The sequence below is a fragment of the Schistocerca americana genome, chromosome 7 (genome assembly GCF_021461395.2).
Source record: "Schistocerca americana isolate TAMUIC-IGC-003095 chromosome 7, iqSchAmer2.1, whole genome shotgun sequence".
Taxonomy (NCBI): Eukaryota; Metazoa; Arthropoda; class Insecta; order Orthoptera; family Acrididae; genus Schistocerca; species Schistocerca americana.
The window spans coordinates 533,506,405-533,530,507 of NC_060125.1; the positions used below are offsets into that span (position 1 = coordinate 533,506,405).

General features: G+C 43.2%; 1 protein-coding gene and 2 non-coding genes across 3 annotated transcripts in view; 1 reads left to right on the forward strand and 2 right to left on the reverse strand.

Moving 5' to 3' along the window:
• Window positions 1–22,248, reverse strand: part of LOC124621906 (PIH1 domain-containing protein 1-like) — a 65,627-nt gene extending 43,379 nt beyond the window's left edge. Inside the window, exon 1 of the mRNA XM_047147405.1 lies at window positions 21,895–22,248. Coding sequence (XP_047003361.1) covers window positions 21,895–21,960 — 66 coding nt within the window. The 5' untranslated portion in view covers window positions 21,961–22,248. The remainder of the gene's footprint in view (window positions 1–21,894) is intronic.
• Window positions 2,002–2,075, reverse strand: Trnat-ugu. Its single transcript has one exon. It is a non-coding gene; the product is annotated as a tRNA-Thr (tRNA).
• Trnat-ugu lies at window positions 2,819–2,893 on the forward strand. The gene has a single exon. It is a non-coding gene; the product is annotated as a tRNA-Thr (tRNA).
• Window positions 22,249–24,103: the final 1,855 nt, after the last annotated feature.

Consider the following 24,103-nt stretch of genomic DNA (forward strand, 5'->3'; position numbering starts at 1 on the left):
ATACTTTTTAAATAATGAACAGTCTACTTACTTTTGTTCCATCTGTCTGTTTTTCATTTGACAACCCCTTATATTATGAATTCACTGCTTTGATAGAACTACTAAGTTTTGATCTGGCAAAATGGGTTACTAATTTAGAACAGCTAATAGTTATAATGGACCCAAAGAGTGAGATGCTAATCTATGGAAACAGGTTCAAGACATGTACTAGAAAACAGAAACAGACAGATTTTAGTTGAATGCAGCGGCCATAAAAAATAGTTACATTCAGGCCCAACTAATATGAGAAAGGAAATTGTTATTCCAGAATACATTTTGCAGATGTACTGAGTAGCTACAATCAGATATATTACCATCAAGGTCTCCAATATAAATTTCATGATGGTTACCAACTCGACTGTACATCTTTTGCAATGCTTCCGAGAAAGCACATTGCTATCCTGGACGTACACTCGAAAGGCGATGGACTATTCCACGTGCAAGGAAAACTTCATGTAACATATCATTGTTTGCTTAATCTGTAGCAAAACCAGACTTACATCTGTCAAGATGGCAGCTCTGCCATGTTTCAAGTTATTAGCACCATTAATACTGCTACTTAAGCACACCAGTACAGTATGACACTATCAAATTAATTCTGTAGACATATGTTACACTAGCTTTGGGTTGGATACACAATTATCTGAATCAACGGAAGACGTTTATATGCATCTGAGGTATGGAAATCCATATGTATATGTCAATGAAGACATTAACTTGGACAGTAAGTCCAGTTGATCATCTTGAAATGAGGAAGCCATGATAATTAAATACTCTTTACCACTGGTAGAAGAATCTCAATGGCTTTCACACTCTGAATCATGATGGCCATCCAACACATTATCTACGACACAGAAAAGAAAGGAAGCACATGCAGCATATAATGAGCATTGTCGCACCTTTCAGCATTATAGAGTGCTCCAAATTTATATCAAATTGGATGGTGATTTGTATGCCTAACTGGCTAATATGACTCATTCACCAAATTTCCAAGCAAAGATGTTTCATGCTGCTAATGAGAAACTGCCTGAATTACGGAATATGTTACCTACTTCACAGAGTCATTATTAGCTTGCTGAGGACAGCATTAAGTGGAAATTCAACACCTGCCATGCAGATTGGAAGGGAGGATGGTGGGCACTTTCAAATGCTAGAGCTGACAAACAACTGAAAGGTAAGTACAAGTACATAGATAGGCTGGTACGTAGGTCAGAGAGCTGACAAGGGCTTCCTCAGAGCTCATTAGTGGCAAGAGAAACCCCACCTGCATCTGACACCCCACACCAACTCTATTACGAGTGAAGACAGTTAAAGAGTAAAAAATGCATTCTAGCAGGAAGATTAATAACAAAGTAAGAATGCTAAAAATATAATGGACATCAGTGGGACCAAAAATAATAAAATGAGGTGAGAGAAATAATCAGGTCAGAAGGTGAGTGAGGCAGCTGAGTGTCCTGAAGAGTTCTGCAAGTGATGGCTGCATCTCCCACATCCAGCCTGCATCTCCCAAATTCATCCCATCCCTGATTAAAAGTTTTTAAAGGAGAAGCAGCACCTGCTATTAGTAGGAAAGCTACCCCTAAGATGGATAATAGAGTATGGCAAAAAAAGAGGCTAAGTGCATCTAAAATCAATTAAAACAGAGAAAAAAAAGGGATGACCTATGCAGCTGGCAAAGGGGGTAAGGTTGATGGTCCCCAGACTCAGCATGCGATGCAAGATTCCCAAGACGAACCACCTTACCCACACCTTGAATGTGGTTTAAAACATGATATCTGAGAATAAAAACTGCTTTCACAAAGAAAATGTAGAACAGGTTCAACTGTATGGGTATTGTAAACCAATACTAGAGATAAATATCCAGAAGACGATACTTAGCATGGAATAAATGATGATTAACTGACATCCTCAGCTGCCAACAGGTGTTGTTGATATACCTCAATGTGGACAGCTGAAAATGTGTGCCCCGACCGGGACTCGAACCCGGGATCTCCTGCTTACATGGCAGACGCTCTATCCATCTGAGCCACCGAGGACACAGATGAATAGCGTGACTGCAGGGACTTATCCCTTGCACGCTTCCCGTGAGACTCACATTCCCAACTGTCCACAATTCTACATATGTATTGTACCTTATAGACATTTGCCCAGCCACTCACTCATTACTCGCGCACACTTTGGCAATTCCCGTAAGAGTTTGGGCAACTTGTGCGCATTCGCACAGACGAAGGTCAATGGCTGGCTAGCCTTCAACTGGGTGGGCAAATGTCTATAAGGTACAATACATATGTATAATTGTGGAAGCATGCAAGGGATAAGTCCCTGCAGTCGCGCTATTCATTTGTGTCCTCGGTGGCTCAGATGGATAGAGCCTCTGCCATGTAAGGAGGAGACCCCAGGTTCGAGTCCCGGTCGGGGCACACATTTTCAGCTGTCCACATCGAGGTATATCAACAACACCTGTCGGCAGCTGAGGTTGTCAGTCATCATTTATTCCAGGGAAAAGCTGCACGGTCATCAACAGTATCTGTTCTTTCGAGAACAAGTTACTGTCTTCGTATATATAGTTAAAGGTTACCCAGCCATTGACCTTCGTCTGTGCGAATGGGCACAGGTTGCCCAAACTCTTATGGGAATCGCCAAAGCGCACGCGAGTAATGAGTGGGTGGGCAAATGTCTATAAGGTACAATACATATGTAGAATTGTGGACAGTTGGGAATGTGAGTCTCACGGGAAGCGTGCAAGGGATAAGTCCCTGCAGTTGCGCTATTCATCTGTGTCCTCGGTGGCTCAGATGGATAGAGCGTCTGCCATGTAAGCAGGAGATCCCGGGTTCGAGTCCCGGTCAGGGCACACATTTTCAGCTGTCCACATCGAGGTATATCAACAACACCTGTTGGCAGCTGAGGTTGTCAGTTAGTCATCATTTATTCCAGGGAAAAGCTGCACGATCATCAACAGTGACTGTTCTCTCGAGAACAAGTTACTGTCTTCGTATACATACTTAGCATGGAGATCCAGATGAAGGCGGCATTCCACCATGATGTGAGCTACTCCCTAAAAGCACGACACGGGGGTGGCTCATTAAATAAAATGAAGCTATAGGTTAATGTGGTATGATTGATCTGGCGACACAAGGCAGTGGATTCCTTCTGAGGGGACTGGAAGGAGGAGCATTATGCACCCACAGCCTCCTTGATAGTTCAGAGTTTCTCAGAGGGAGCAGTATCCCACCGGATGTACTTTCATCTCGAAGTGAGGAGAAGTCTTATTTGCACCTGCAAAACCACACTTGGAATTGTCAGAGCAAATGTTGGGCAAGTAATCACTTCTCTAGCCAGACGATCGACCATTTTATTTCCTGGGATAATCACATGGCTTGAGGGCCAGAGAAAGACAATTGAGCAGGCAGTATAATTGATGTAAGAAAAAGTCATAAATAGCAGGTATCAGAAAGTGACAAGGGTAATACTGATCAATAGCCTGGAGACTGTTCATGGAATCACTACAAATCAAAATTTTGTCAATGGAGGTAAGTTTAACAAATCGTGGAGTTCTGATAATGACTATCAGCTAACCCTGTAAAAACACTATGTTTCTGGCAACAAATGTTATACCTGACTACGGACTATGGCTGTGCCTGCCCGGGATACTGCCCACATTGAGGCTGACCCCTCACCCGTGGTAGAGTGGGAGGTCATCTCAAGGTGTGGCAGGGGGCGAAAGACATTCTGGAGGGCTGAACGGAAGGCCTCTCCAGTTTGCCTGATGAACCGGTTTCAGGCTCTGTCTCTGGCTGATATTGATCTTCAGCGGGACATGGCTGCTTGTCCTGTTCCAGAGTTTGCCCCTCAGTCTGTAAGATCCGGGCGGTTGCAGAGGGTGGGCTTACTGGTAGTTGGGAGCTCCAACGTCAGGCGCGTAATGGGGCCCCTTAGGGATACGGCAGCAAGAGAGGGGAAGAAAACCAATGTGCACTCCGTGTGCATACCGGGGGGAGTCATTCCTGAAGTGGACGTGCGCCCACAAAACCCCTCTACAACAATCTCTCTACAACAACCTGAAGTGGAAAGGGTCCTTCCGGATGCCATGAAGGGTACAGGGTGCATACATCTGCAGGTGGTCGCTCATGTCGACATCAATGATGTGTGTCGCTATGGATCGGAGGGAATCTTCTCTGGCTTCCGGCGGCTATCTGATTTGGTAAAGACTGCCAGTCTCGCTAGCGGGATGAAAGCAGAGCTCACCATCTGCAGCATCGTCGACAGTACTGACTGCGGACCTTTGGTACAGAGCTGAGTGGAGGGTCTGAACCAGAGGCTGAGACGGTTCTGCGACCGTGTTGGCTGCAGATTCCTCGACTTGCACCATAGGGTGGTGGGATTTCGGGTTCCGCTGGATAGGTCAGGAGTCCACTACACACAGCAGGCGGTTACACGGGTAGCAGGGGTTGTGTGGCGTGGACTGGGCTGTTTTTTAGGTTAGATGGCCTCGGGAAAGTACAGAAAGGGCAACAGCCTCAAAGGGTGCGGGGCAAAGTCAGGACGTGCGGGGACCAAGCAGCAATCGGTATTGTAATTGTAAACTGTCGAACCTGCATTGGTAAAGTACCGGAACTTCAAGCGCTGATAGAAAGCACCGAAGCTGAAATTGTTATAGGCACGGAAAGCTGGCTGAAGCCAGAGATAAATTCTGCCGAAATTTTTACAAAGGCACAGACGGTGTTTAGAAAGAATAGATTACATGCAACTGGTGGTGGCGTGTTTGTCGCTGTTAGTAGTAGTTTATCCTGTAGTGAAATAGAAGTGGATAGTTCCTGTGAATTATTATGCGTGGAGGTTACACTCAACAACCGAGCTAGGTTAATAACTGGCTCCTTTTACCAACCTCCCGAATCAGCAGCATTAGTGGCAAAACAACTGAGAGAAAATCTGGACAAAACAACTGAGAGAAAATCTGGAATACATTTCACATAAATTTTCTCAGCATGTTATAGTCTTAGGTGGAGATTTCAATTTACCAGATATAGATTGGGACACTCAGATGTTTAGGACAGGTGGTAGGGACAGAGCATCGAGTGACATTATACTGAGTGCACTATCCGAAAAGTACCTCGTGCAATTAAACAGAGAACCGACTTGTGGAGATAACATCTTGGACCTACTGATAACAAACAGACCTGAACTTTTCGACTCTGCAAGTGCAGAACAGGGAATCGGTGATCATAAGGCCGTTGCAGCATCCCTGAATATGGAAGTTAATAGGAATCTAAAAAAAGGGAGGAAGATTTATCTGTTTAGCAAGAGTAATAGAAGGCAGATTTCAGACTACCTAACAGATCAAAACGAAAATTTCTGTTCCGACACTGACAATGTTGAGTGTTTATGTAAAAAGTTCAAGGCAATCGTAAAGTGCGTTTTAGACAGATACATGCCGAGTAAAACCGTGAGGGATGGGAAAAACCCACTGTGGTTCAACAACAAAGTTAGGAAACTACTGCGAAAGCAAAGTGAGCTTCACTGCAAGTTTAAATGCAGCCAAAACCACTCAGACAAACAGAAGCTAAACGATGTCAAAGTTAGTGTAAGGAGGGCTATGCGTGAAGCTTTCAGTGAATTCGAAAGTAAAATTCTATGTACCGACTTGACAGAAACTCCTAGGAAGTTCTTGTCTTACGTTAAATCAGTAAGTGGCTCGAAACAGCGTATCCAGACACTCCGGGATGACAATGGCACTGAAACAGAGGATGACATGTGTAAAGCTGAAATACTAAACACTTTTTTCCAAAGCTGTTTCACAGAGGAAGACCGCACTGCAGTTCCTTCTCTAAATCCTCGCACAAACGAAAAAATGGCTGACATCAAAATAAGTGTCCAAGGAATAGAAAAGCAACTGGAATCACTCAACAGAGGAAAGTCCACTAGACCTGACGGGATACCAATTCGATTCTACACAGAGTACACGAAAGAGCTTGCCCCACTTCTAACAGCCGTGTACTGCAAGTTTCTAGAGGAATGGAAGGCTCCAAATGATTTGAAAAGAGCACAGGTAGTCCCAGCCTTCAAGAAGGGCCATCGAGCAGAAGTGCAAAATTATAGACCTATATCTCTGACATCGATCTGTTGTAGAATTTTAGAACATGTTTTTTGCTCGCGTATCATGCCATTTCTGGAAACCCAGAATTTACTATGTAGGAATCAATATGGATTCTGGAAACAGCGATTGTGTGAGACCCAACTCGCTTTATTTGTTCATCAGACCCATAAAATATTAGATACAGCCTCCCAGGTAGATGCTATTTTCCTTGACTTCCGGAAGGCGTTCAATACAGTTCCGCAGTGTCACCTGATAAAGTAAGAGCCTACAAAATATCAGACCAGCTGTGTGGCTGGATTGAAAAGTTTTTAGCAAACAGAACATAGCATGTTGTTCTCAATGGAAAGACGTCTACAGATGTTAAAGTAACCTCTGGCGTGCCCCAGGGGAGTGTTATGGGACCATTGCTTTTCACAATATATATAAATGACCTAGTAGATATTGTCAGAAGTTCCATGCGGCTTTTCGCGGATGAGGCTGTAGTATACAGAGAAGTTGCAGCATTAGAAAATTGCAGCGAAATGCAGGAAGATCTGCAGCGGATAGGCACTTGGTGCAGGGATGGCAACTGACCCTTAACACAGACAAATGTAATGTATTGCGATTACATAGAAAGAAGGATCCTTTATTGTATGATTATATGATAGCAGAACAAACACTGGTAGCAGTTACTTAAAATATCTGGGAGTATGCGTGCGGAACGATTTGAAGTGGAATGATCATGTAAAATTAATTGTTGGCAAGGCGGGTACCAGGTTGAGATTCATTGGGAGAGTCCTTAGAAAATGTAGTCCATTAACAAAGGAGGTGGCTTACAAAACACTTGTTTGACCTATACTTGAGTATTGCTCATCAGTGTGGGATCCGTTCCAGGTCGGGTTGACGGAGGAGATAGAGAAGATCCAACGAAGAGCGGCACGTTTCGTCACAGGTTTATTTGGTAAGCATGATAGCATTACGGAGATGTTTAGCAAACTCAAGTGGCAGACTCTGCAAGAAAGGCGCTCTGCATCGCGGTGTAGCTTGCTGTCCAGGTTTCGAGAGGGTGCATTTCTGGATGAGGTATCGAATATATTGCTTCCCCCTACTTATACCTCCCAAGGAGATCACGAATGTAAAATCAGAGAGATTCGAGCGTGCACGGAGGCTTTCTGGCAGTCGTTCTTCCTGCGAACCATACGCGACTGGAACAGGAAAGGGAGGTAATGACAGTGGCATGTAAAGTGCCCTAAAGTGCCCTCCGCCACACACTGTTGGGTGGCTTGCGGAGTATAAATGTAGATGTAGATGTAGATGTACCTGACAAGTGGGAAATTTTAGACCCTATCCCACCCTATCTATGGTTTTAAAGCTGTTAGTATAAACCACAGTAGCACCCTAATATTCCTGACAAACTGATACTGAAAGGTCATGGGGGCAATACACTTTAGCTCCTTGAAATAGATTGGTCCCAATTTGTGATCTGGGTACTAATCAAGGTGGAGTGTGCAAAAAACACGGACACCACTTTCAAAGGTTATCAAGTGGAGATCCCGGCAGAGGCCCTCGAGGTGCATTCCAGTTGCTAATACCACCCAATGGTTGGTGTCAGGGGGTCAATGCAACTTGTATGCAGAAAGAATTTGATAAATTGGATGATTATGAAATTGTCGAAACTGAGGAGGGAATATATCCACTTTAGCAAGGAGACTGTTATGGCAGTAGCCTGGAAGGAGTCAGCAGCCAGTTTTACCCCACAATGATTGGCTGTGTCCGACAGTTTCAAAGCTGAAGTGCCACTGAGCCATAAATATGGCAGCCATAGTAAAACTGGGACATGACCAGGGCCCAGCCTAATTGGGTCAAGGCCCTGGCCCGATAAATATGGAGGAAAGTGATGATGACAATGACAATGGTGATTGGTTTAAAGGGATTAAACATCTAGGTTACCAATCCCTTGTTGCACTGATAATTCATAAAATAATGTGGGAGGAGAAAAGGGGAATTGGCAGTTCCAGGTTTCGTGACATTATGGTTGTCATTGAAAATTTGCATGCAGTTGCTTACTTATGACAGATGGCTGGCAGTGAAAAACTCCAGCTGGCCACTAGAAGATAATCAAATAAGGATCATCATAGCCAGCAGTACAATAATGGGGTGAGAAAATGAAGACTATAAGTACTAGAGAATCAATTAGCTTAAACTATCAGAGAAGTAAAATAAATAAATAAAAAATTTAAAAATGCATAACAGTGCTGAGGTAGACAGTAATTGTAGGTGGTTTGGGTCACACATCGCACCAAGAGGTACTCCCATGACATACAGCCTGAGACCCAATACCGAGCTACAGTACATTTTATTATAAAACCCACTTTCCCTCAGGAAATTTACGACTTTCATAGTTGCTATCTCATCCTCCCCAAGTATCTGAGATAGGGAGGTAGCCACATGAAGGCTTGACTCAGATCAGCCTACAGGGCACACACTTTGAGAATATGGGCTACACCTTGGCGGTCCCCTTGATTGTTCTCAGCTTCTTTAGGTTCAACATAGCCTGTCATTCCATATCCCAGGTTTTCAAAATTTGTTGGTGCAGTTGCAATCATAGATCTGTGCCCAGTACTCTGATTTCAAGTTTGTCTCTTGGGGTTGCTTCTTTAGCTAATTTATTAGTGAGTTCATTTCCCAAAATACCTACACGGCTGTGTCCAAATGAATGGTACACTGGTTCCGGAGATGTGAAGGTCTACTAATATGTCTTTCACATTAGCAGACAAAAAGTTTCTGCAGTAGCATGGAGATATGCCTCGTAAGCAGCTCTGTGAGTCGCTACAAAACCATGAAATCTTTTATGGAAAGAGTTCTAAGCTACTCTGTTGATGCATGCCGAATCTAGGTACAACTGAACAAAACAGGCCTCTGAAAATGGTGATATCAGAATTTTTCTTATGGCCATACAAGAGGTCCATCTGAATCATAGGACCGCGTACACACCATGAGGGATGCCAAACAGGGATGATTAAGTATCTGAAGATGGTGACCACAAAGTTCACCAAGAGTTGCTGCCATCTGACCCTCAATGGCAGGGTACCAGATTCCACCAGGAGCTTGTCTACATGGCTCATACAGAAGACTCTAGTTGCCATATGCACACAACTGTGGTGGACAGGGTGCAACAAGTTCAGTACTGATGGTGCAGCCAACCTGTAGGCAACATTGGCATAGTCTAGATGGAATAAAATCAAATTTGAGGAGAACTGCAGAAGAACTGTGTGGTCTCCACCAATAGAGGAGCTGTTGAGATATCAGCGGATATTAAGTTTTGTAATCCAGTCTGTCATGAACTGGAATACATGTGGTAACTATTCTACCTTATTGTTAAATAAAAGGCCTGAGAATTTGAAAGTTTCAGTGACTTCAAGTAACTTGTTACCTAGGTAAAGTTCTAAATGTGGCTGCACAGTCCTGAGTCTACGAAAGTGCTTGGTGTGAGCTTTTGTGGGAGAAACTGTTAATCATGATTCACAGCCTAGTTTTGTACTTCCTGTATGGTGAACTGTGGGTGCCGCTCTGTGGTACACAACAACATACAGCTGTATTCTTGACAAAGGTCGTCCACATACAGTGACAGTGAGACCGTGGGTCCCACTGCAGACACAATACCACTGAAATTGACACCAAAGAGTGCAGAAACGATCCCTGATGGATCCCAAGTTTTCTATAGATATTGGTGGCTGTGGGTTGAAAATATCCAAACCCAAAAATTTGGAGCTGTTGTTCCATGCTTTCATACTGTGTGATGACTGCAAGTAAGATGCAGCCACTGCCTTCTCGAGCACTGTGTGCCAACACTCCAGTGCATCAGCTTGGTATACTTCAAAGTGCTCACAGTGGGGGCACCACAAGAGAGCAGCAGTCATACCACTGGAGTCAATGGAGCCAATCAGGATGCAACCTCATGTGATTAAGTTGCATCGTCACAGCCCGGATGGGGAGATTCGTCTGGTGGGCATCCTGGTGTACAGAGCAGGTCTCCTCTCAGTCGCGATGCGGTTACTGTGATAGTGTTTATGGGAGAAGTTTGGCTATGGACATGAACATGAATAATTGTGCTGAGCTATGTTTCACCTTGTTTTCAGAATAAATCTTCGAAGTTGTAATTAATGCCAACTTTCCATTTGGTAGTTTGTACCTGGGACACAACAAATTTCCCAGGTTTCAAGTCAGTCCTCTGGAGACGAGTTAAGGGATTTGGAAGTTTTTTTTTTCTTTTTTTTCTTTCTTTTTTTCCATCTGTCAGTGATTTGATAGTGTTTCTGTGCCTGTTAATTAAGTTGGTGGTTTTTTTCTCTTCTTGTGTGCTATTTAGATATTCCGTTATTAGTACAGCATGCTGCCCTCAGATCCTATATTGTGGTTCTTCTGCTGTCACTTTCGTGTTTTGTCCTGCTCTTAGTCTTCGTGCTAGTATATTTAGTGACTGTCAACGCATAAGACTTGTTAAAATATCAAAACAAGAAGAACCTTTTCTTGACGTTCCAGTTACTGAAGTTTGTAATTTACAGGCTCAGCAAACCAACAAGTTGACTGAGGCATTAAAACAGTCTGTCGCCCTGAATAATCAGCAGCAGCAACAGTCAACTTTTGGTTCCAGTCATACCTCCATTCCATCAGTTTGACCCAGAGAAAGAGGAATCGGACATATATAAACACCAGTTGGTGGCACATCTCAGCATCTATAATGCATCACAAGAGGTGCAAAAATTTTTTTTCTTATCCGTTGTAGGCACCTTTGCCTGAAACTCAGTCCTGACTACCGTCCACAGCAGTTGTCGATGGACTGTATCCTCTCATTGCCAGACAGTTATTTTGAATAACAAGTGTCAGTAGCAGCTGCATGGTTCAATTTTTTTCATCAATGTAAGCATTCCTCGGTGGGTCAAGGAACTAAAAGGGTTGTTATGACTGTGTCGATTTAATTGTGACTGCGGTAAAAATTTCAATGATCAAATGATGTGTGATGCGATAGTGCAGAACTTGTCAGCCTCTAGAATATCTGCAGCTGTCTTACAGCATCGAAATCCTTCCCTTCAGGACGCACTAAACGTTACTGACAGTCATAAAGTTAGTTTCAATACGGAATGGTCCCGAAATTGCTATGGGGGTACATGAGAAGCTACTTGAAGGACATTGTCCACGAGAGAAAAACTAAACATTTCAAATTCATCCATACCAAAAATGTTAAGTGGTTCTAAAGATTCTGACACTATAAAACAAACCATGTGTGTGTGACTTTTGTAGTGCACAGACAAACTACAACTATGTAAGACTGGGATCGTCGCATCATTGTATGCAGGCAAAACTTTGATACGGGGAGATAACTACGTGGAACCGAGGAGTAGATATATATGCTCGTTCAACAAGGTGGCAGCAGCTCACATATCCAAATGCAATTGTACCGGTAACCTATCGATGAATAAATCGATAAATAATTTGTTTGCGGTCTTACTAGACTGCAGAGAAACTGATGTAAGCTTTATTCTAAAAGTCCCTGTGACGTACACATTGACATTGTATACCTGAAATGATGTGTAAAAGGCTATTATGTTGCTGTCTACACTCAGAGCTTATCGCATTAACTGCAAAACTGGTAGCCCAATCTGAACCATTGTCACATGACGTTGACACAAATTCACATTTCAAAGCATTGTCTGGAGAATTACTGTCGGAGTCAACACAACCACAACCAAGTGGGTTGGAGGCAGCAGATTGGAGTCCAGGACCTGCCACATCATCTGTGGTGAAAGATATGAGTTCCAATACTACTCTCGATGTAGCTACTGACTGATGTGTGATGGCTTGTGACACAACAGCGATATGCTGGGCAACCAAATCTAACTGTATGGACTAAATGTAAAGACAGCAAGCAAATTGGAAGACCACTTGTGAAATGCTGCTCGCCAGATACAAAAGACAGTCGTTTGCCTATTGAATAGTGACAGGTGATGAAAAATGGATATATTTTGAGAATCCTAAGCGTCGTAAATCATGGCAAACTATCGACATCCACTGCAAGACCAAACCACTTTGGAAAGAAGACAATGCTCTGTGTTTGGCAGGATCAGAAGAGTGTTATCTATTATGTGCTGCTGAAACCTGATGAGGCCATTAACACTGATTGCCACTAACAGTAAATGATCAATTTAAATCGAGCATTATGTGAAAAATAACCAGAACAAGGAAAAAGGCAACACAAAGTCATACTGCTCCATGATAACACCCCATCACACACAGCAAAATGAGTCAGGGGAATGATCCAGGCATTCAGTTGTGAAATACTAGGTCATGCAGCTTATTCTCCAGACTTGGTTCCGTCCGATTATCATCTACTTGCATCGCTTGGACATGCTCTTGCTGAACAACACTTCAATGCGTATAAAAATGTACGAAAATGACTCACTGACTGCATTCATAGCCTGGAGGAGAGGTAGGAGAAATGTACAAAGAGCAATGGAGATTATTTTGAATAAAATATTGTTTATCAGTTTCAAACAACAGAGATGTAATTACTGCAACCAAATTCTGGTTTCATACTTCTACACCTGGTAAGAATGTCTCGCCAGTGAAAGAACAAATGTGACTGAGGGTTCGAGTGGCGGCTACCAGTTCTACAGTGAATATACAGTATCCATTCAGTGGAATAGTAGTTTACTGCATCTTTTGTGTGTGTGCGTGTGTTTAAAAACCAGTTCATCTGTTGACTGTAAAACCACCAATGTATACAAATTCCAAACCTGGAAATGCGACAAGGATGGCCGGCAACATGCAGTGAAAGATCTTGGAGTCAACAGAGTCTTTCAGCCCAAAGGATATGTCCAAACGGATCTGAGGATGGGTACACACCATGTGGGCATGCTTGATTGCTTCCTGACAAGAGGTGACAGTGGAGGAGGTCAGAGTTCAGGGCAGAGACGTTGTATGCCAACTGCAATTGTGGCTCCAGTCCTGAATTGCTGTGGTGGGAGGTGGATCTCTCTACTATGGAAAAGGACACGGTAGTTTGGATGCTCAGGGGAGTCGCAAATGTGTATCGCATGCTTGAGCAGCAGTTGTTAATACCTGCTCTGTAGTGGAGTAAGGACCCCAGTCTCCACGAGTAGGCTGTTCACAAGCCAGGTCCAAAAGGCACCTGTCACCAGTCAGACTCCACAATGGTGTATTGGGTCCAGCATCCACAATGCTGAAGGCGATGCCGAGCCATATGCCAGACTTTCATACTCAAGACGGGACAGTATGAGGGCTGCACACTATTGCAGAAGTGTAGAACAGTCTGCACTCCAGCTGGTGTTACTGAGGCAGCAAAGAGTATTAAGGTATGACCAGCTCGTTCACTTAAGTTGGGGAAGATGGGGAGTCAATGTCAATCGGGCATCAAAGACGACCCCAGAGAGCGAAAGATCAACACATGGAGCAATTGGTCATCGAGGTATAATTCTGGTTGTGGGTGGACAGTATGATGGCAACAGATGTGCACAATGTATGTCGTGGCAGCTGAAAAATTGAAGCCATGGGCAAGAGCCCATGACTGCACCTTTTATATGACGCCATGCAGTTGGTTTCCAACACTCACAGTGAAGGAGCAATAGAACATGTAAAAATCGTCAGCATACAGAGAGCGACAGCTGATGCTAGATTATTGATAGCCACTAGAAAACATGGCACACTCAATATAAAGCCCTGTATGATCCCACCTCTTGTATATGAGAGGGTGGCAGGGAGGAAGGTTACTGTGAGAAGCAACAACTTGAACTGGAAAATATGATGTGACAAGAAGTTTCAGACAAAAATCTAGAATGGGCCCTAGAGCCTACTCGTGTACAGTGACGAGGATGTGAAGACACCTTATGAGGTCATAGGACTCCTGCAAGTCAAAAAAGAAGTGATAAGTGTTGACATCGGGCAAAACCTGAACAGACAGAAGACTCCAGACACACAAAAGTGTCAGCAGTAAAACAATGTTGGTGAAAACCACCCTGGAACAGAGCTAAAAGTCCCCGAGATTCAAGGTACCAACATGACTACCAATTCACCACATGTTCATGCAATTTGCAAAAAAACACTGGTGAGACTAAATGGGTGGTAGCATGACCCATCTTCAGGTGGTGTTTATGGAGTTTCATAACTAAGACAGCCTCACTTTCTCACCACTGACGTGGGAATTCAATCTTGCTCCAGATATGATTAAAAATGGCAAGGATGTGACATTGGCAATCCACCAATAGGTGTCTGAACATTTGGCTGTGGATGCACTCTGGCCCCGGAGCCATATCAGGGCAGAGAACTAGGGTACTGAGGAATTCCCACTAACTGAACAGAGCATTATGGGGAAGTGGGTAATGTATATTGATAGGTAAGTGAATTCGCTCCACCCGCTGTTGGTCATGAAATGTTGGCTGATAATTCTCAGATGCAAAGGGTTCAAGCAAAGCGCAGAGCAAAATGTTTGGTGACAGAATCTGGGTCAGTGTAGGTGACACCATTCAGGGAAACGCCAGGTGCACCTGGTGTCCATAGAGGAACTAAATCTTTGTCCATGCCTGCAAAGGAGGGGTATGCAGTCCAATGGCAGTAACGTACCGTTCCCACGTTATTTGTTTCTGTCATTTTATTTCGTGGTGGACTCGTGCACTGAGCCATTTAAAGGCAATGAGGTCCTCTATCAATGGATGTCACTTATGGGACTGGAGAGACTGTCTGTGCATCTCTAATGGCCTTGGCGATTTCTGAATTCCACCAAGATATTTTCTTCCGATGGGGGGGTCCAAAGGAAGAGGGGTTCGCTAAGTCTGCTGCCAATATAATGGCTGGGGTCGTGCTCTGGAGAGTTGCATATATTTTCTATATGGTGGGGTGGTATGGGTGATGGTAAAGGCAATGGCGTACCAATCAGCATTATTAACAGCCCAACTGGGAGGACACTCAGGTAAGTGATGCTGATGGAGGGCAGGACAATTGGAATATGATCACAGTTGCACAGTTCATCATAGACTCTCCAATGTAAGGAGAGGAGAAGACCAGAGATGCAAATGGAAAGATCCATGGTCAAATTAAGATCCATACACCACACTGAAATGTGTGGCAACACTGATGTTCAAGAGGCAAAGACTGAGCTATGCAAGCAAAGTTTTGATAGCTTACTGCAGCTCCAAAGGGAGGGCACTGAAGCTGCCCAAAATGATGATGGGAGGGAGGAGCTGATAAATCAGTGGCATCAACTTGGTCTGAGACTCTTCACAATCAGAAAGGTGATACACATGATAAAATCCAGAGATATTCTCACAAATATAGCTACAACCTCCAAAGTTGTATTGACTGGCATGTGTTCACTGTAGACAGAGTCCAGAACGTAAGCACAAACTTTGTCTAATGCTCTGTCATAGTCAGCTTGATTCTTAACCACCCTGTGATGCATAGCATCCTCTACAGTGGACAGCTCTTAATGGTCCGTTCTTTGGCATTTTCAATCAGTCCTGAGCCTGCAAATGCACCCAGTCCACTGCAGTGAGCACTCCCTACTAGTGTTGTGCACTGCATGCATTTGCAGCCTCATGGCTGAAAACGCTAGAAGTGACAATTAAAAGTTGTCCATTGCAGTGAAAATCATGTACTACAGGGTTAAAATAGCCCCGACAAAGGGTAGAGGTTTGAAATACTGGGAGCCAAGTTTCCTGGCGGGTATTGCAGAAAGCTGGGGAAATGTATAGGTGACATCGTCATAGCTCAACCAGCTGGTGGAAAAAACTGCTACAGTTCCACTGGAGGATCACGTTATTTCCTGCTACCACCAGCTGTGAGGATATGGCATCAATACATGTTGGTTCTGAAGAAGTTTATGTGGGAGGATGCGGTGCCACAGGGGCCACCAGAACTTCCACCTTGGGTACAGAGTTGGAACATGCAGGATCTGGTGGCATGAGTGCCATCAGAGCCTCCTTCGTTCTGGAGGTGTTCTTTTTGTCCCTCTTCTCCATTCATGATTTTCATCTGTCAGCCCTAGTTTTAAGGACAGAGGAGGAACGCAAAAGCCTATGCCCGGCAACCCATAACTCTTGTATCCAGTTGCAGACATGCTGAATCTTGGAAGGGGAGAATCCCAAGGGATCCTTCTTGGTGAAAGACAATGGATATGGGTGTTGCTTCTGTGGCTGAGGGTTGGGGATTGACATCCCCAGTGGATGGGGAGTCAATGCTCCTGAAGTAAGCATGGCGCAAACAGTAGGAGGGGGGCCTCAACCACTGTGGGAGCGAGTGTAGTTGAGTGGCACTGAGGCCCCAGTGTGAAAGGCATGAACAGTGAGGGTACTGTCACTAGAGAAAACGACACTGTCTTAACCAAAGCAAACGTTATCATACATACATACAGACACTCATATCACTTCTTGGACTCCTGATACACAAGTTGTCAAGGGTCTTGGATTTTCTTCTCTCTTTGGAAGACAGTAGAGTCCAGTCAACACAGGGAATGGTGCTTTCTGCAGTGGACAAAGATGGTGGAAGAGCACAAGGAGCACCTGTGTGCAACTGAAGTTCACAATAAATACAGGTGGGGTTGGCAACACAGCAAGACGACATGCCCGAATCTCAAGCATTTGAAGTATTGGGGGAACATACGGTTTCGTATCGCATCAATAGACCATTATTTGACTTTTGTTGGCAATGAGTCACCTTTGAAGGCCAAGATGAAGGCCCAAGTTTCAACCCTATTGCTTTTTGGTCCCTACTGGACAAAATGCACACTCCATTGCTTCAAACTGGCATCAGTATGCAAAAGGTGGTCACGAGGGAAGATGATATCGTGTAATACAACAGAACTATTATGGGAGGTGATAGTTTCAGGAATGCGACACAGCTTGTCAATGGCAAGCAAATCCTGCAATTGGGCATGGGGTGCAGTTTTAGCCAGAACTGAACCTCTTTTCATTTTTGAAATCAATGCTACTTCCCCAAGCCTATCAAGGCGTTCAACAAAGAACAATGGTTTTGTAGACAAAAAGGAATCCCTGTCAGTCCTAGTATTTTGGGGAGTATTTCTTCCCTTGTCTAAGCCCTATGTTTCTCTCACAGCACAGCCAGGGAAGGAAACATAGTGGGGTCATATATCTCTGGACTGTAGTAATCCTTTCCTTCAGACGAGACTGCTGGAGCTGTACAGTCACTAGAGGAAGAAAGTTAGAGCCACTTCCTTTGTGAGTAATCCACATTGGTGCCACTCACTCTGAATGAAGGTTCCCCCACGGGCACCACCCACCCACAGCAATGGCTACCTGGCTAGTGAACCACTGCCTGGAATTCCCAGCCCACATAGTCACTGGCATACACATGGAGTGTCCTGTTTAGGTACCAGTAATGCAGTCCCTGCTTTTTCAGGGGCTACCACCATGCAGGTACTTGATGAGCCCCCCCCCCCCCCCCCCCAAATTACAGAATGGCTTCTGTGTTGGGTTTTGGGTATATTACCTTAGCCAAAAAGGAAGGGGTGTAAAGCCAGAGAGACACAAAAAGTGTGGAATGTAGACCACATAGGACGACTTTCCCTGCAGGGTCCGCACTTCCGTAGAATTTGGAAGAGGAGTGGTAGGTCCAATCTAACAATGGTGACCATGTAGTGAATGGAGCACAGTTGTAAAAAAAAGTCCAGTATCCTAAATGAAATCGAAGCATAGTCAGCACTAAGATGATCATCCAACGGAAAGGCAAAGGGGGGAAAAAATAGCAGAAGGATAGACTTGCACAGAAAGTGAAGTATTACTTCAACCACCCAGGCCCCTTGTTGGCCAAGCATGTATTCACAAAACAGATGTGAGCACTGGGGAGAGGGAATCATTAGGCCGCAATGAAAGATGACACTGTGAATCCTGTTGAATTTGTTTTTGAGGAGAGATGATATCTAGTATATCCCAAGTTTATCACAGGCCTTAAGTGCCTGGGATTGGTTAGCATCCAAAGTTCTGATCAACAAAGACCCACTTCTCATTTTCTCTATCGTTGTAACTTCTCTGGACCTATCCAAAATATTTTCAACACAAAACAGTGACTTCATTGTTGCAAAAGATTCTCCATTGCTTCTGGAGCATACCAAGAACTGGACGAACTGTCTACCTCCATTTTTCCTTGCCCATCTCTCATCTCATCGCTCAATCAAAGATGGAAATGCCATGGAGTTGTAAGCCCCTGCATTAAAATCTTACTTTATATATGCCGAGAAAGCTGTGTTAGCACAGCCATCAGTATGGAGGAGTTTGATTTGTTTGATTGTGGATCATCCATCCCGATGCCACTCCCTCTGATCGGAGGCTCTCCCCATGGACACCACCTTGTCACAGCAAAATGTATATGGCATAGTAACTGTTGTGAGACGTCCCAGTGTCTCAAAATGGACAGGCACCTACTCCTCAGCAAACATGGGTAGGTTACAGCTGAGGCATCAGCAGTGTGATCCCTACACTGACAGGGGACTACAACTGTGTGAGTACACGATGAGCCCCACCTTCATCTCCCCACTCCCACAATGTATTAGCTACTCTGTTGGATTAATATAAATCCACCCTAACAGTAAGGGCAGAAGTTCATAGTGCATTTTGGACAATTATGCACCATGTAAGGTGTCCTCCATATAGCCTACACTTTGGTGAAATTTAGAAAAGTGGAGGTCAAACCATACATGGGGACCATAAGTAATAAAACCAAAAAGATTGAGGGGAAGGTTGTGAAGTGAGCTAAAACAGATGGGTGACCTAATAATAGCAGAGTTGTCAATATAAAGACTTCTTTTAGAAACTTCTTATGACATGGGTCTATTCTAGCTGGAGGAAAACAGTGCAACTGCACCTCATGAGGTGTGAAAAAGGAGGAAGAGAGCATTAACCTTTTGCATGCAGCTAGTATAGCAGACAAACATGGGACAGCCATGTAGCTTTTTATCAAAGAGAAGTACCAAAAATCAGGGCTGTGCAATGACACCCAAAAACTGGGTACCCGAGTAGAGTTCTGGGTTGGGATGGATCGCAGCATGACAACAGAAATGCACAACTCATGTTTTTGCAGGAGAGAACTGGAAGCCAAGGTGAGGTGTCACCCAAAGGCCCTTTGGATGGCACCTTGGAGCTGACATCCAGTCAAGGCTACAGATTGGGAGCTACACCAAGTACAAGTTACCAACCTACATCATAGGGGTGACAACAGATTCAATGGAGGTCACTGTCTCATGCATGTGATGAAGATTGTAATGCTCAGTGAAGAACCCTGAACCCTGCAGGGCACCATTCTCTTGGACACATGGGGAGTCTAGTCGTGTATCAACTCTAACTCGAAACAATCATTTGGAAAAGAGGTGGGGGGACTGATGAATAAGAATCAGTAGGTGTTTCAAAAACCACAGTCATGGAGGTAAGTAAATGTGATATCAAAAAAGACTGCAACAAGGATTGGCATTTAGAAAAATGCCTGTTTCCAACTTAACCAGATGGTTGGTTGTGGATCAACCCTTTCATAAACCACACTGATAGGGGGGCAAATGTTTCCAATTTAACCAGATGGTCAGCTGTGGATTGTCCCTTCCAGAAACCAAACTGATAAGGAGTCAAATGGTAGCGTGATTTAAGAAACCAGCATTATTGTTGAGCTACCATCAAAGGGAGATTGGTGGGGGGGGGGGGGGGGGGTGTTGTCGGATTGTGGTGGGCATGTAAAGGTAAATAAGTGCCCTGCCTGGAGGCAAATAAATAATACAAATTGCTGGGGTCATTCACACTTGCACTGCTACTGCTTGAAACATGGTATAAAAGGGAATTCACTCACTCACAACATTTGTGCAAACTAGTGTACAGGCCCTTCCAGATACTCTCTTGGGGCCAGTATGGTACCTAAAGAACGCATGGAGAATGGTCATTGGTAAGGTGTGTTTTGTTGAGAGCTACACAAACTGCAGAACAAGAGGGAATTAATTGTTTTAGTTCTCACAGGTGACAGTAATATCCATTCCAGTTCAATTGGATCCTCATGTTGAGGGAATCCTGGTCAGAGACGAAGGGGCCAGGAGGACGGTCAAGTCCCATGATCATTGTCCATCACTGGTGTGGGTGCAACATCCAAATGTCAGTTCGGAGTCCAACCATGTGGGGGATCTGATGCTTCAGGGATCCCTCGAGTAACCTTCTCACAGATTCCGTATTTTCTCTTTCACAATTTTAGGCTGTCAAGATTCTTGTGACGATTTATCTGTTGTAAATGTAGGAACAAAAGAAGAAAGGCCAGCCATGGAACCCACAATTTGTGGCTCCTTCAGCTACTGGCTGGGGTCAGGTAATTGGTTGGTGGTTTTTCAGACAGAGGGTTCTCAAAAGTTCCCCAGGGTCAAGAAGTTTATTTGTGTGACCAGGGGTAACAATCAACAGAGTAATGACCTGGCCACAATAGTCACCAAAGTTGACGTCAGTGAGACAGGATATGCCAATTATAAAGTCAGTGGTGTTAATTATATGACATGTTGTACCAAATAAAGACAAAATTTTGTATGTTTGGTAGTATTTGGGCTCAATAACACAGTGAATACATTTGTAAGAAAGTTCATAATTCACTAATTTTCTGACACCCAAACAGAGAATGCACTAACAAATGCTGATGTTTCCAGAGCCTTTTACTCACTACCTATCCAGTGACAAAATATGGTGATATCTGAGATGACAAAATTTTTCTGCAGGTTTGAAGAGAGATCATGCCATGGACATTGCTTCGTGATCTCCATTTATGCCGTTTTGACTTTCTGCACAAAGTGCTGCCAGGAGAGCGAGTTACAGAACTGTACTTCTATTAGGCTGGGAACAAGGGTTCCAGACTTAAGGAACATTTTTTTTTGTCTCTCCAGGTACAAAGAAAAAAAAACATTAAGAATATGGATCTAGTATCTATGCCAAGTTACAATTGGAGCTGAAACTTGGCAGAGGTTCATGCAAGTCTGTTGGGCACATTTTGTATAAATTTCAACAAAATTGGTGGTGGTGGAACTAGGACCCCTAGGTCATTTTACCTGAAATGATACATGGAATAGTTGAGGCTACAGTCCAAATTCCTCCCAACACTCTCAGTATTCATTGTGCGGTCTCACTTGCAAAGATATTTTTCCAGAGAGCGTAATCACGGGTGACACTGCTAGCCCTGCACTTGAATTACAATTGCTAAGTTACAACTGCTTGTTATGTGGTATTCATTACTGAAGGGCTTTTGTATTAGTTTGGACTCTAAACTCCGAAGTCTTATCCCTAGCAATAGGATCTTCCCAGTCATTATTAACCCTCTGATAACTACTAGCCTTAACTTGCACCTTTTTATCTGTCTTGTTTGTGTTCCTGGAATGCTTTTGGTCGTCTGCACTTTCTTGCCTACGGTCTCTAAAGCAGTGAAGCTGTTAGAAACATACAAACTAAAGGTAGAAGCCTTGTAGCATAGTTAAAACCTCTTGCCTGATTTGATTATCTATCCTTTTCTTAACCTTAGCTGTCAACTACAGTTCTCACCTAGCCTAATTTTGCAGAACATTAGGAAGTGTCTCCTGTTTAATATTATCATAATTCTGATTATGACACGCATATTGACTTACAGTTTTACGACCAACTGCTCCTTCTCCATACTTGAGGAGCGGTAAACACTATCATAGTAACGCCAAAGGCATCTCTACAAAAGATTGTTGTTTCACACCACTGCAATAGTAAACATGTTCTTACCTCTACCAACAGTCGTTTTTCTAAAAGAGAACTGTCGACATCCAGGAACACAGATTTCTTCGACATTTTGGACAATCAGACGCTATACACTCAGTTTTCTGAACAAATGTCACAAATCATAACGCTGCGTTTAATATCCACACAAACCTTCATGGCATACACGCCGGGTGGCTATTCTACACATCAAAGATGACTCTTACGACCAGCTCCACCGGCTATCATACGACATTGTATTTTGTGGCTTGGAAGTGTTTCCCGTAAGAAGAAAATCCTCATACAGTTATATAAATGAAAACATTTTCAACCGGTTCGATTAAGAAGTGTAAGGCAATTAATGGGCGTGAATAGTGTCCTTTATAACATCTCTGGGTATCACTTTGTTTACAAATAATCTTTGAAATTCTACCGTGGCTAGTGATGGGCTAAACTGCGATTTTCCGATATCAGTGATTTCTGTGAATGCTACTTTTCAGTATCTGTTATTCTTAACTGTGATTTGTCGCAGTTAAGAGTCGCAGTTAAGGAACCTAAGTCGCGTATCCCTCCGCCACTGCTACTTCTGCTACTTCCGCGATTTCTGCGACTTCTGCTACTTCCGCGATTTCTGCTACTTCTGTGACTTCTGCTACTTCTGCGATTTCTGTGACTTCTGCGACGTACCACCGTATGAAAAAGTTACATCTGTCCACACAGAAAATTGCATCTCAACAAACCTGTCATTGGTAAGTATGTTTTATGTTTATTCTTCCGTTGGCTTTAATTTTGTATTAAAGAAACAACTGTGAAAATATTAATAGTCTAATTAATATGTAAGTAGCCGCACAGTACCGTAATAGTTCGTGTTTAGAAAATGAATTCTAACATATTGTTATGTTCATAGGTTCCTGAACTACATTTCAGTCACTCAGTAAAGTGATAATTCAAAATATCATTGTCAACAGATCTAAAGAAATTGCCAGTCTTTAGACCGTTTTCGTCAGACGACAGGTTAGTTTCTAAGCGTTTTGATGGACTTAATTACTTCAGTGGGATCGTTCTTGCGAATGTGATATAGCAAATATTAGCAAATGTGATATAGCAAATATTAGCAATCTACTCTGTCAATTATATTGCTAGTAATTAGTGACAGCAAAAATTCTTTAATAATCCTTGTGTTTTTGCAGACGCAGTTCTGACTGATTACTGGTTGCTGTACATATCTACCCACATCAAGGCTGTTGAGAGAGACTCGTGAAGATTCAAGACAGCTCTTAGAGGATTTGCAGTTTAAAAGTGAAATAATTATGAAATAAGTGTGTGACTGATTAAAGTGTTTTATTGAAGTTGTTGTGCGATTTTAAAGGAATAATAAATGTTAAATACATTGAGTGAATAATAAAAATCTCATTTTCCACATGTTAAGCCGTCCTATACCCGTGATTTTCCGCCACTTATTTATTGGTAAACACTTGTTGGAGAGTGACATGCCACCCCCACCCCCCCCCCCCCCTTTCTCCACAATCTTGGTGTGACACTCACTGACCTGTAACATATCCCGAAGTCTACAATATGCATTATGCATTTTGAGGCTGTTGATATGAAAGTGGGAAGTACAGATCTTCCAGTTAAATCAGGAATAGCTTAAGTGCATTACTTGAAAGTGACAGGAAAAGCTTACTTATGTAGGTGGTAGTAGTGTCGGCAAAAAGTTCTTGTGTGTGAAGTTGCCATGTAGAACACCAGGTGTAAAACTTTTCTCCCGAGTCTTGAACTGTATCGGAACAAAAGTGAGGCATTCATATGACTGTTTTCATTTCTCTACACTTATACAGATGTCTTAGTTCTGCTGTGTTAACATTGCAAAGTCCTGTAGGCATGTGGAGTATTAACCAAAACTGTCATATTGGAAGCAGAATCAAACACATTTGTTACGTTACTTGATATTTTCAGGAGAAAAAGGCAATGTTGCTTCTTATTAATATAATACATTCAGAGTCACAGCAGTATTTGACCAACCATAACTGATGCTGAATGTGCATGTCGTCATATAATATGAAGGGCTTATTTCAATAGTGGTACAAGTCCATTACCTACACTTTTCTGTCTATAATGCTTCTGAAATTAGTGTTCCAAACAAACATAAATAAAGGTTCATCTCTAGCAAGAAGCCATATGCTTGAATATTTCTGGTATCTCAACTGCAGATTTTTCAGCACTCATTTAACTTTAC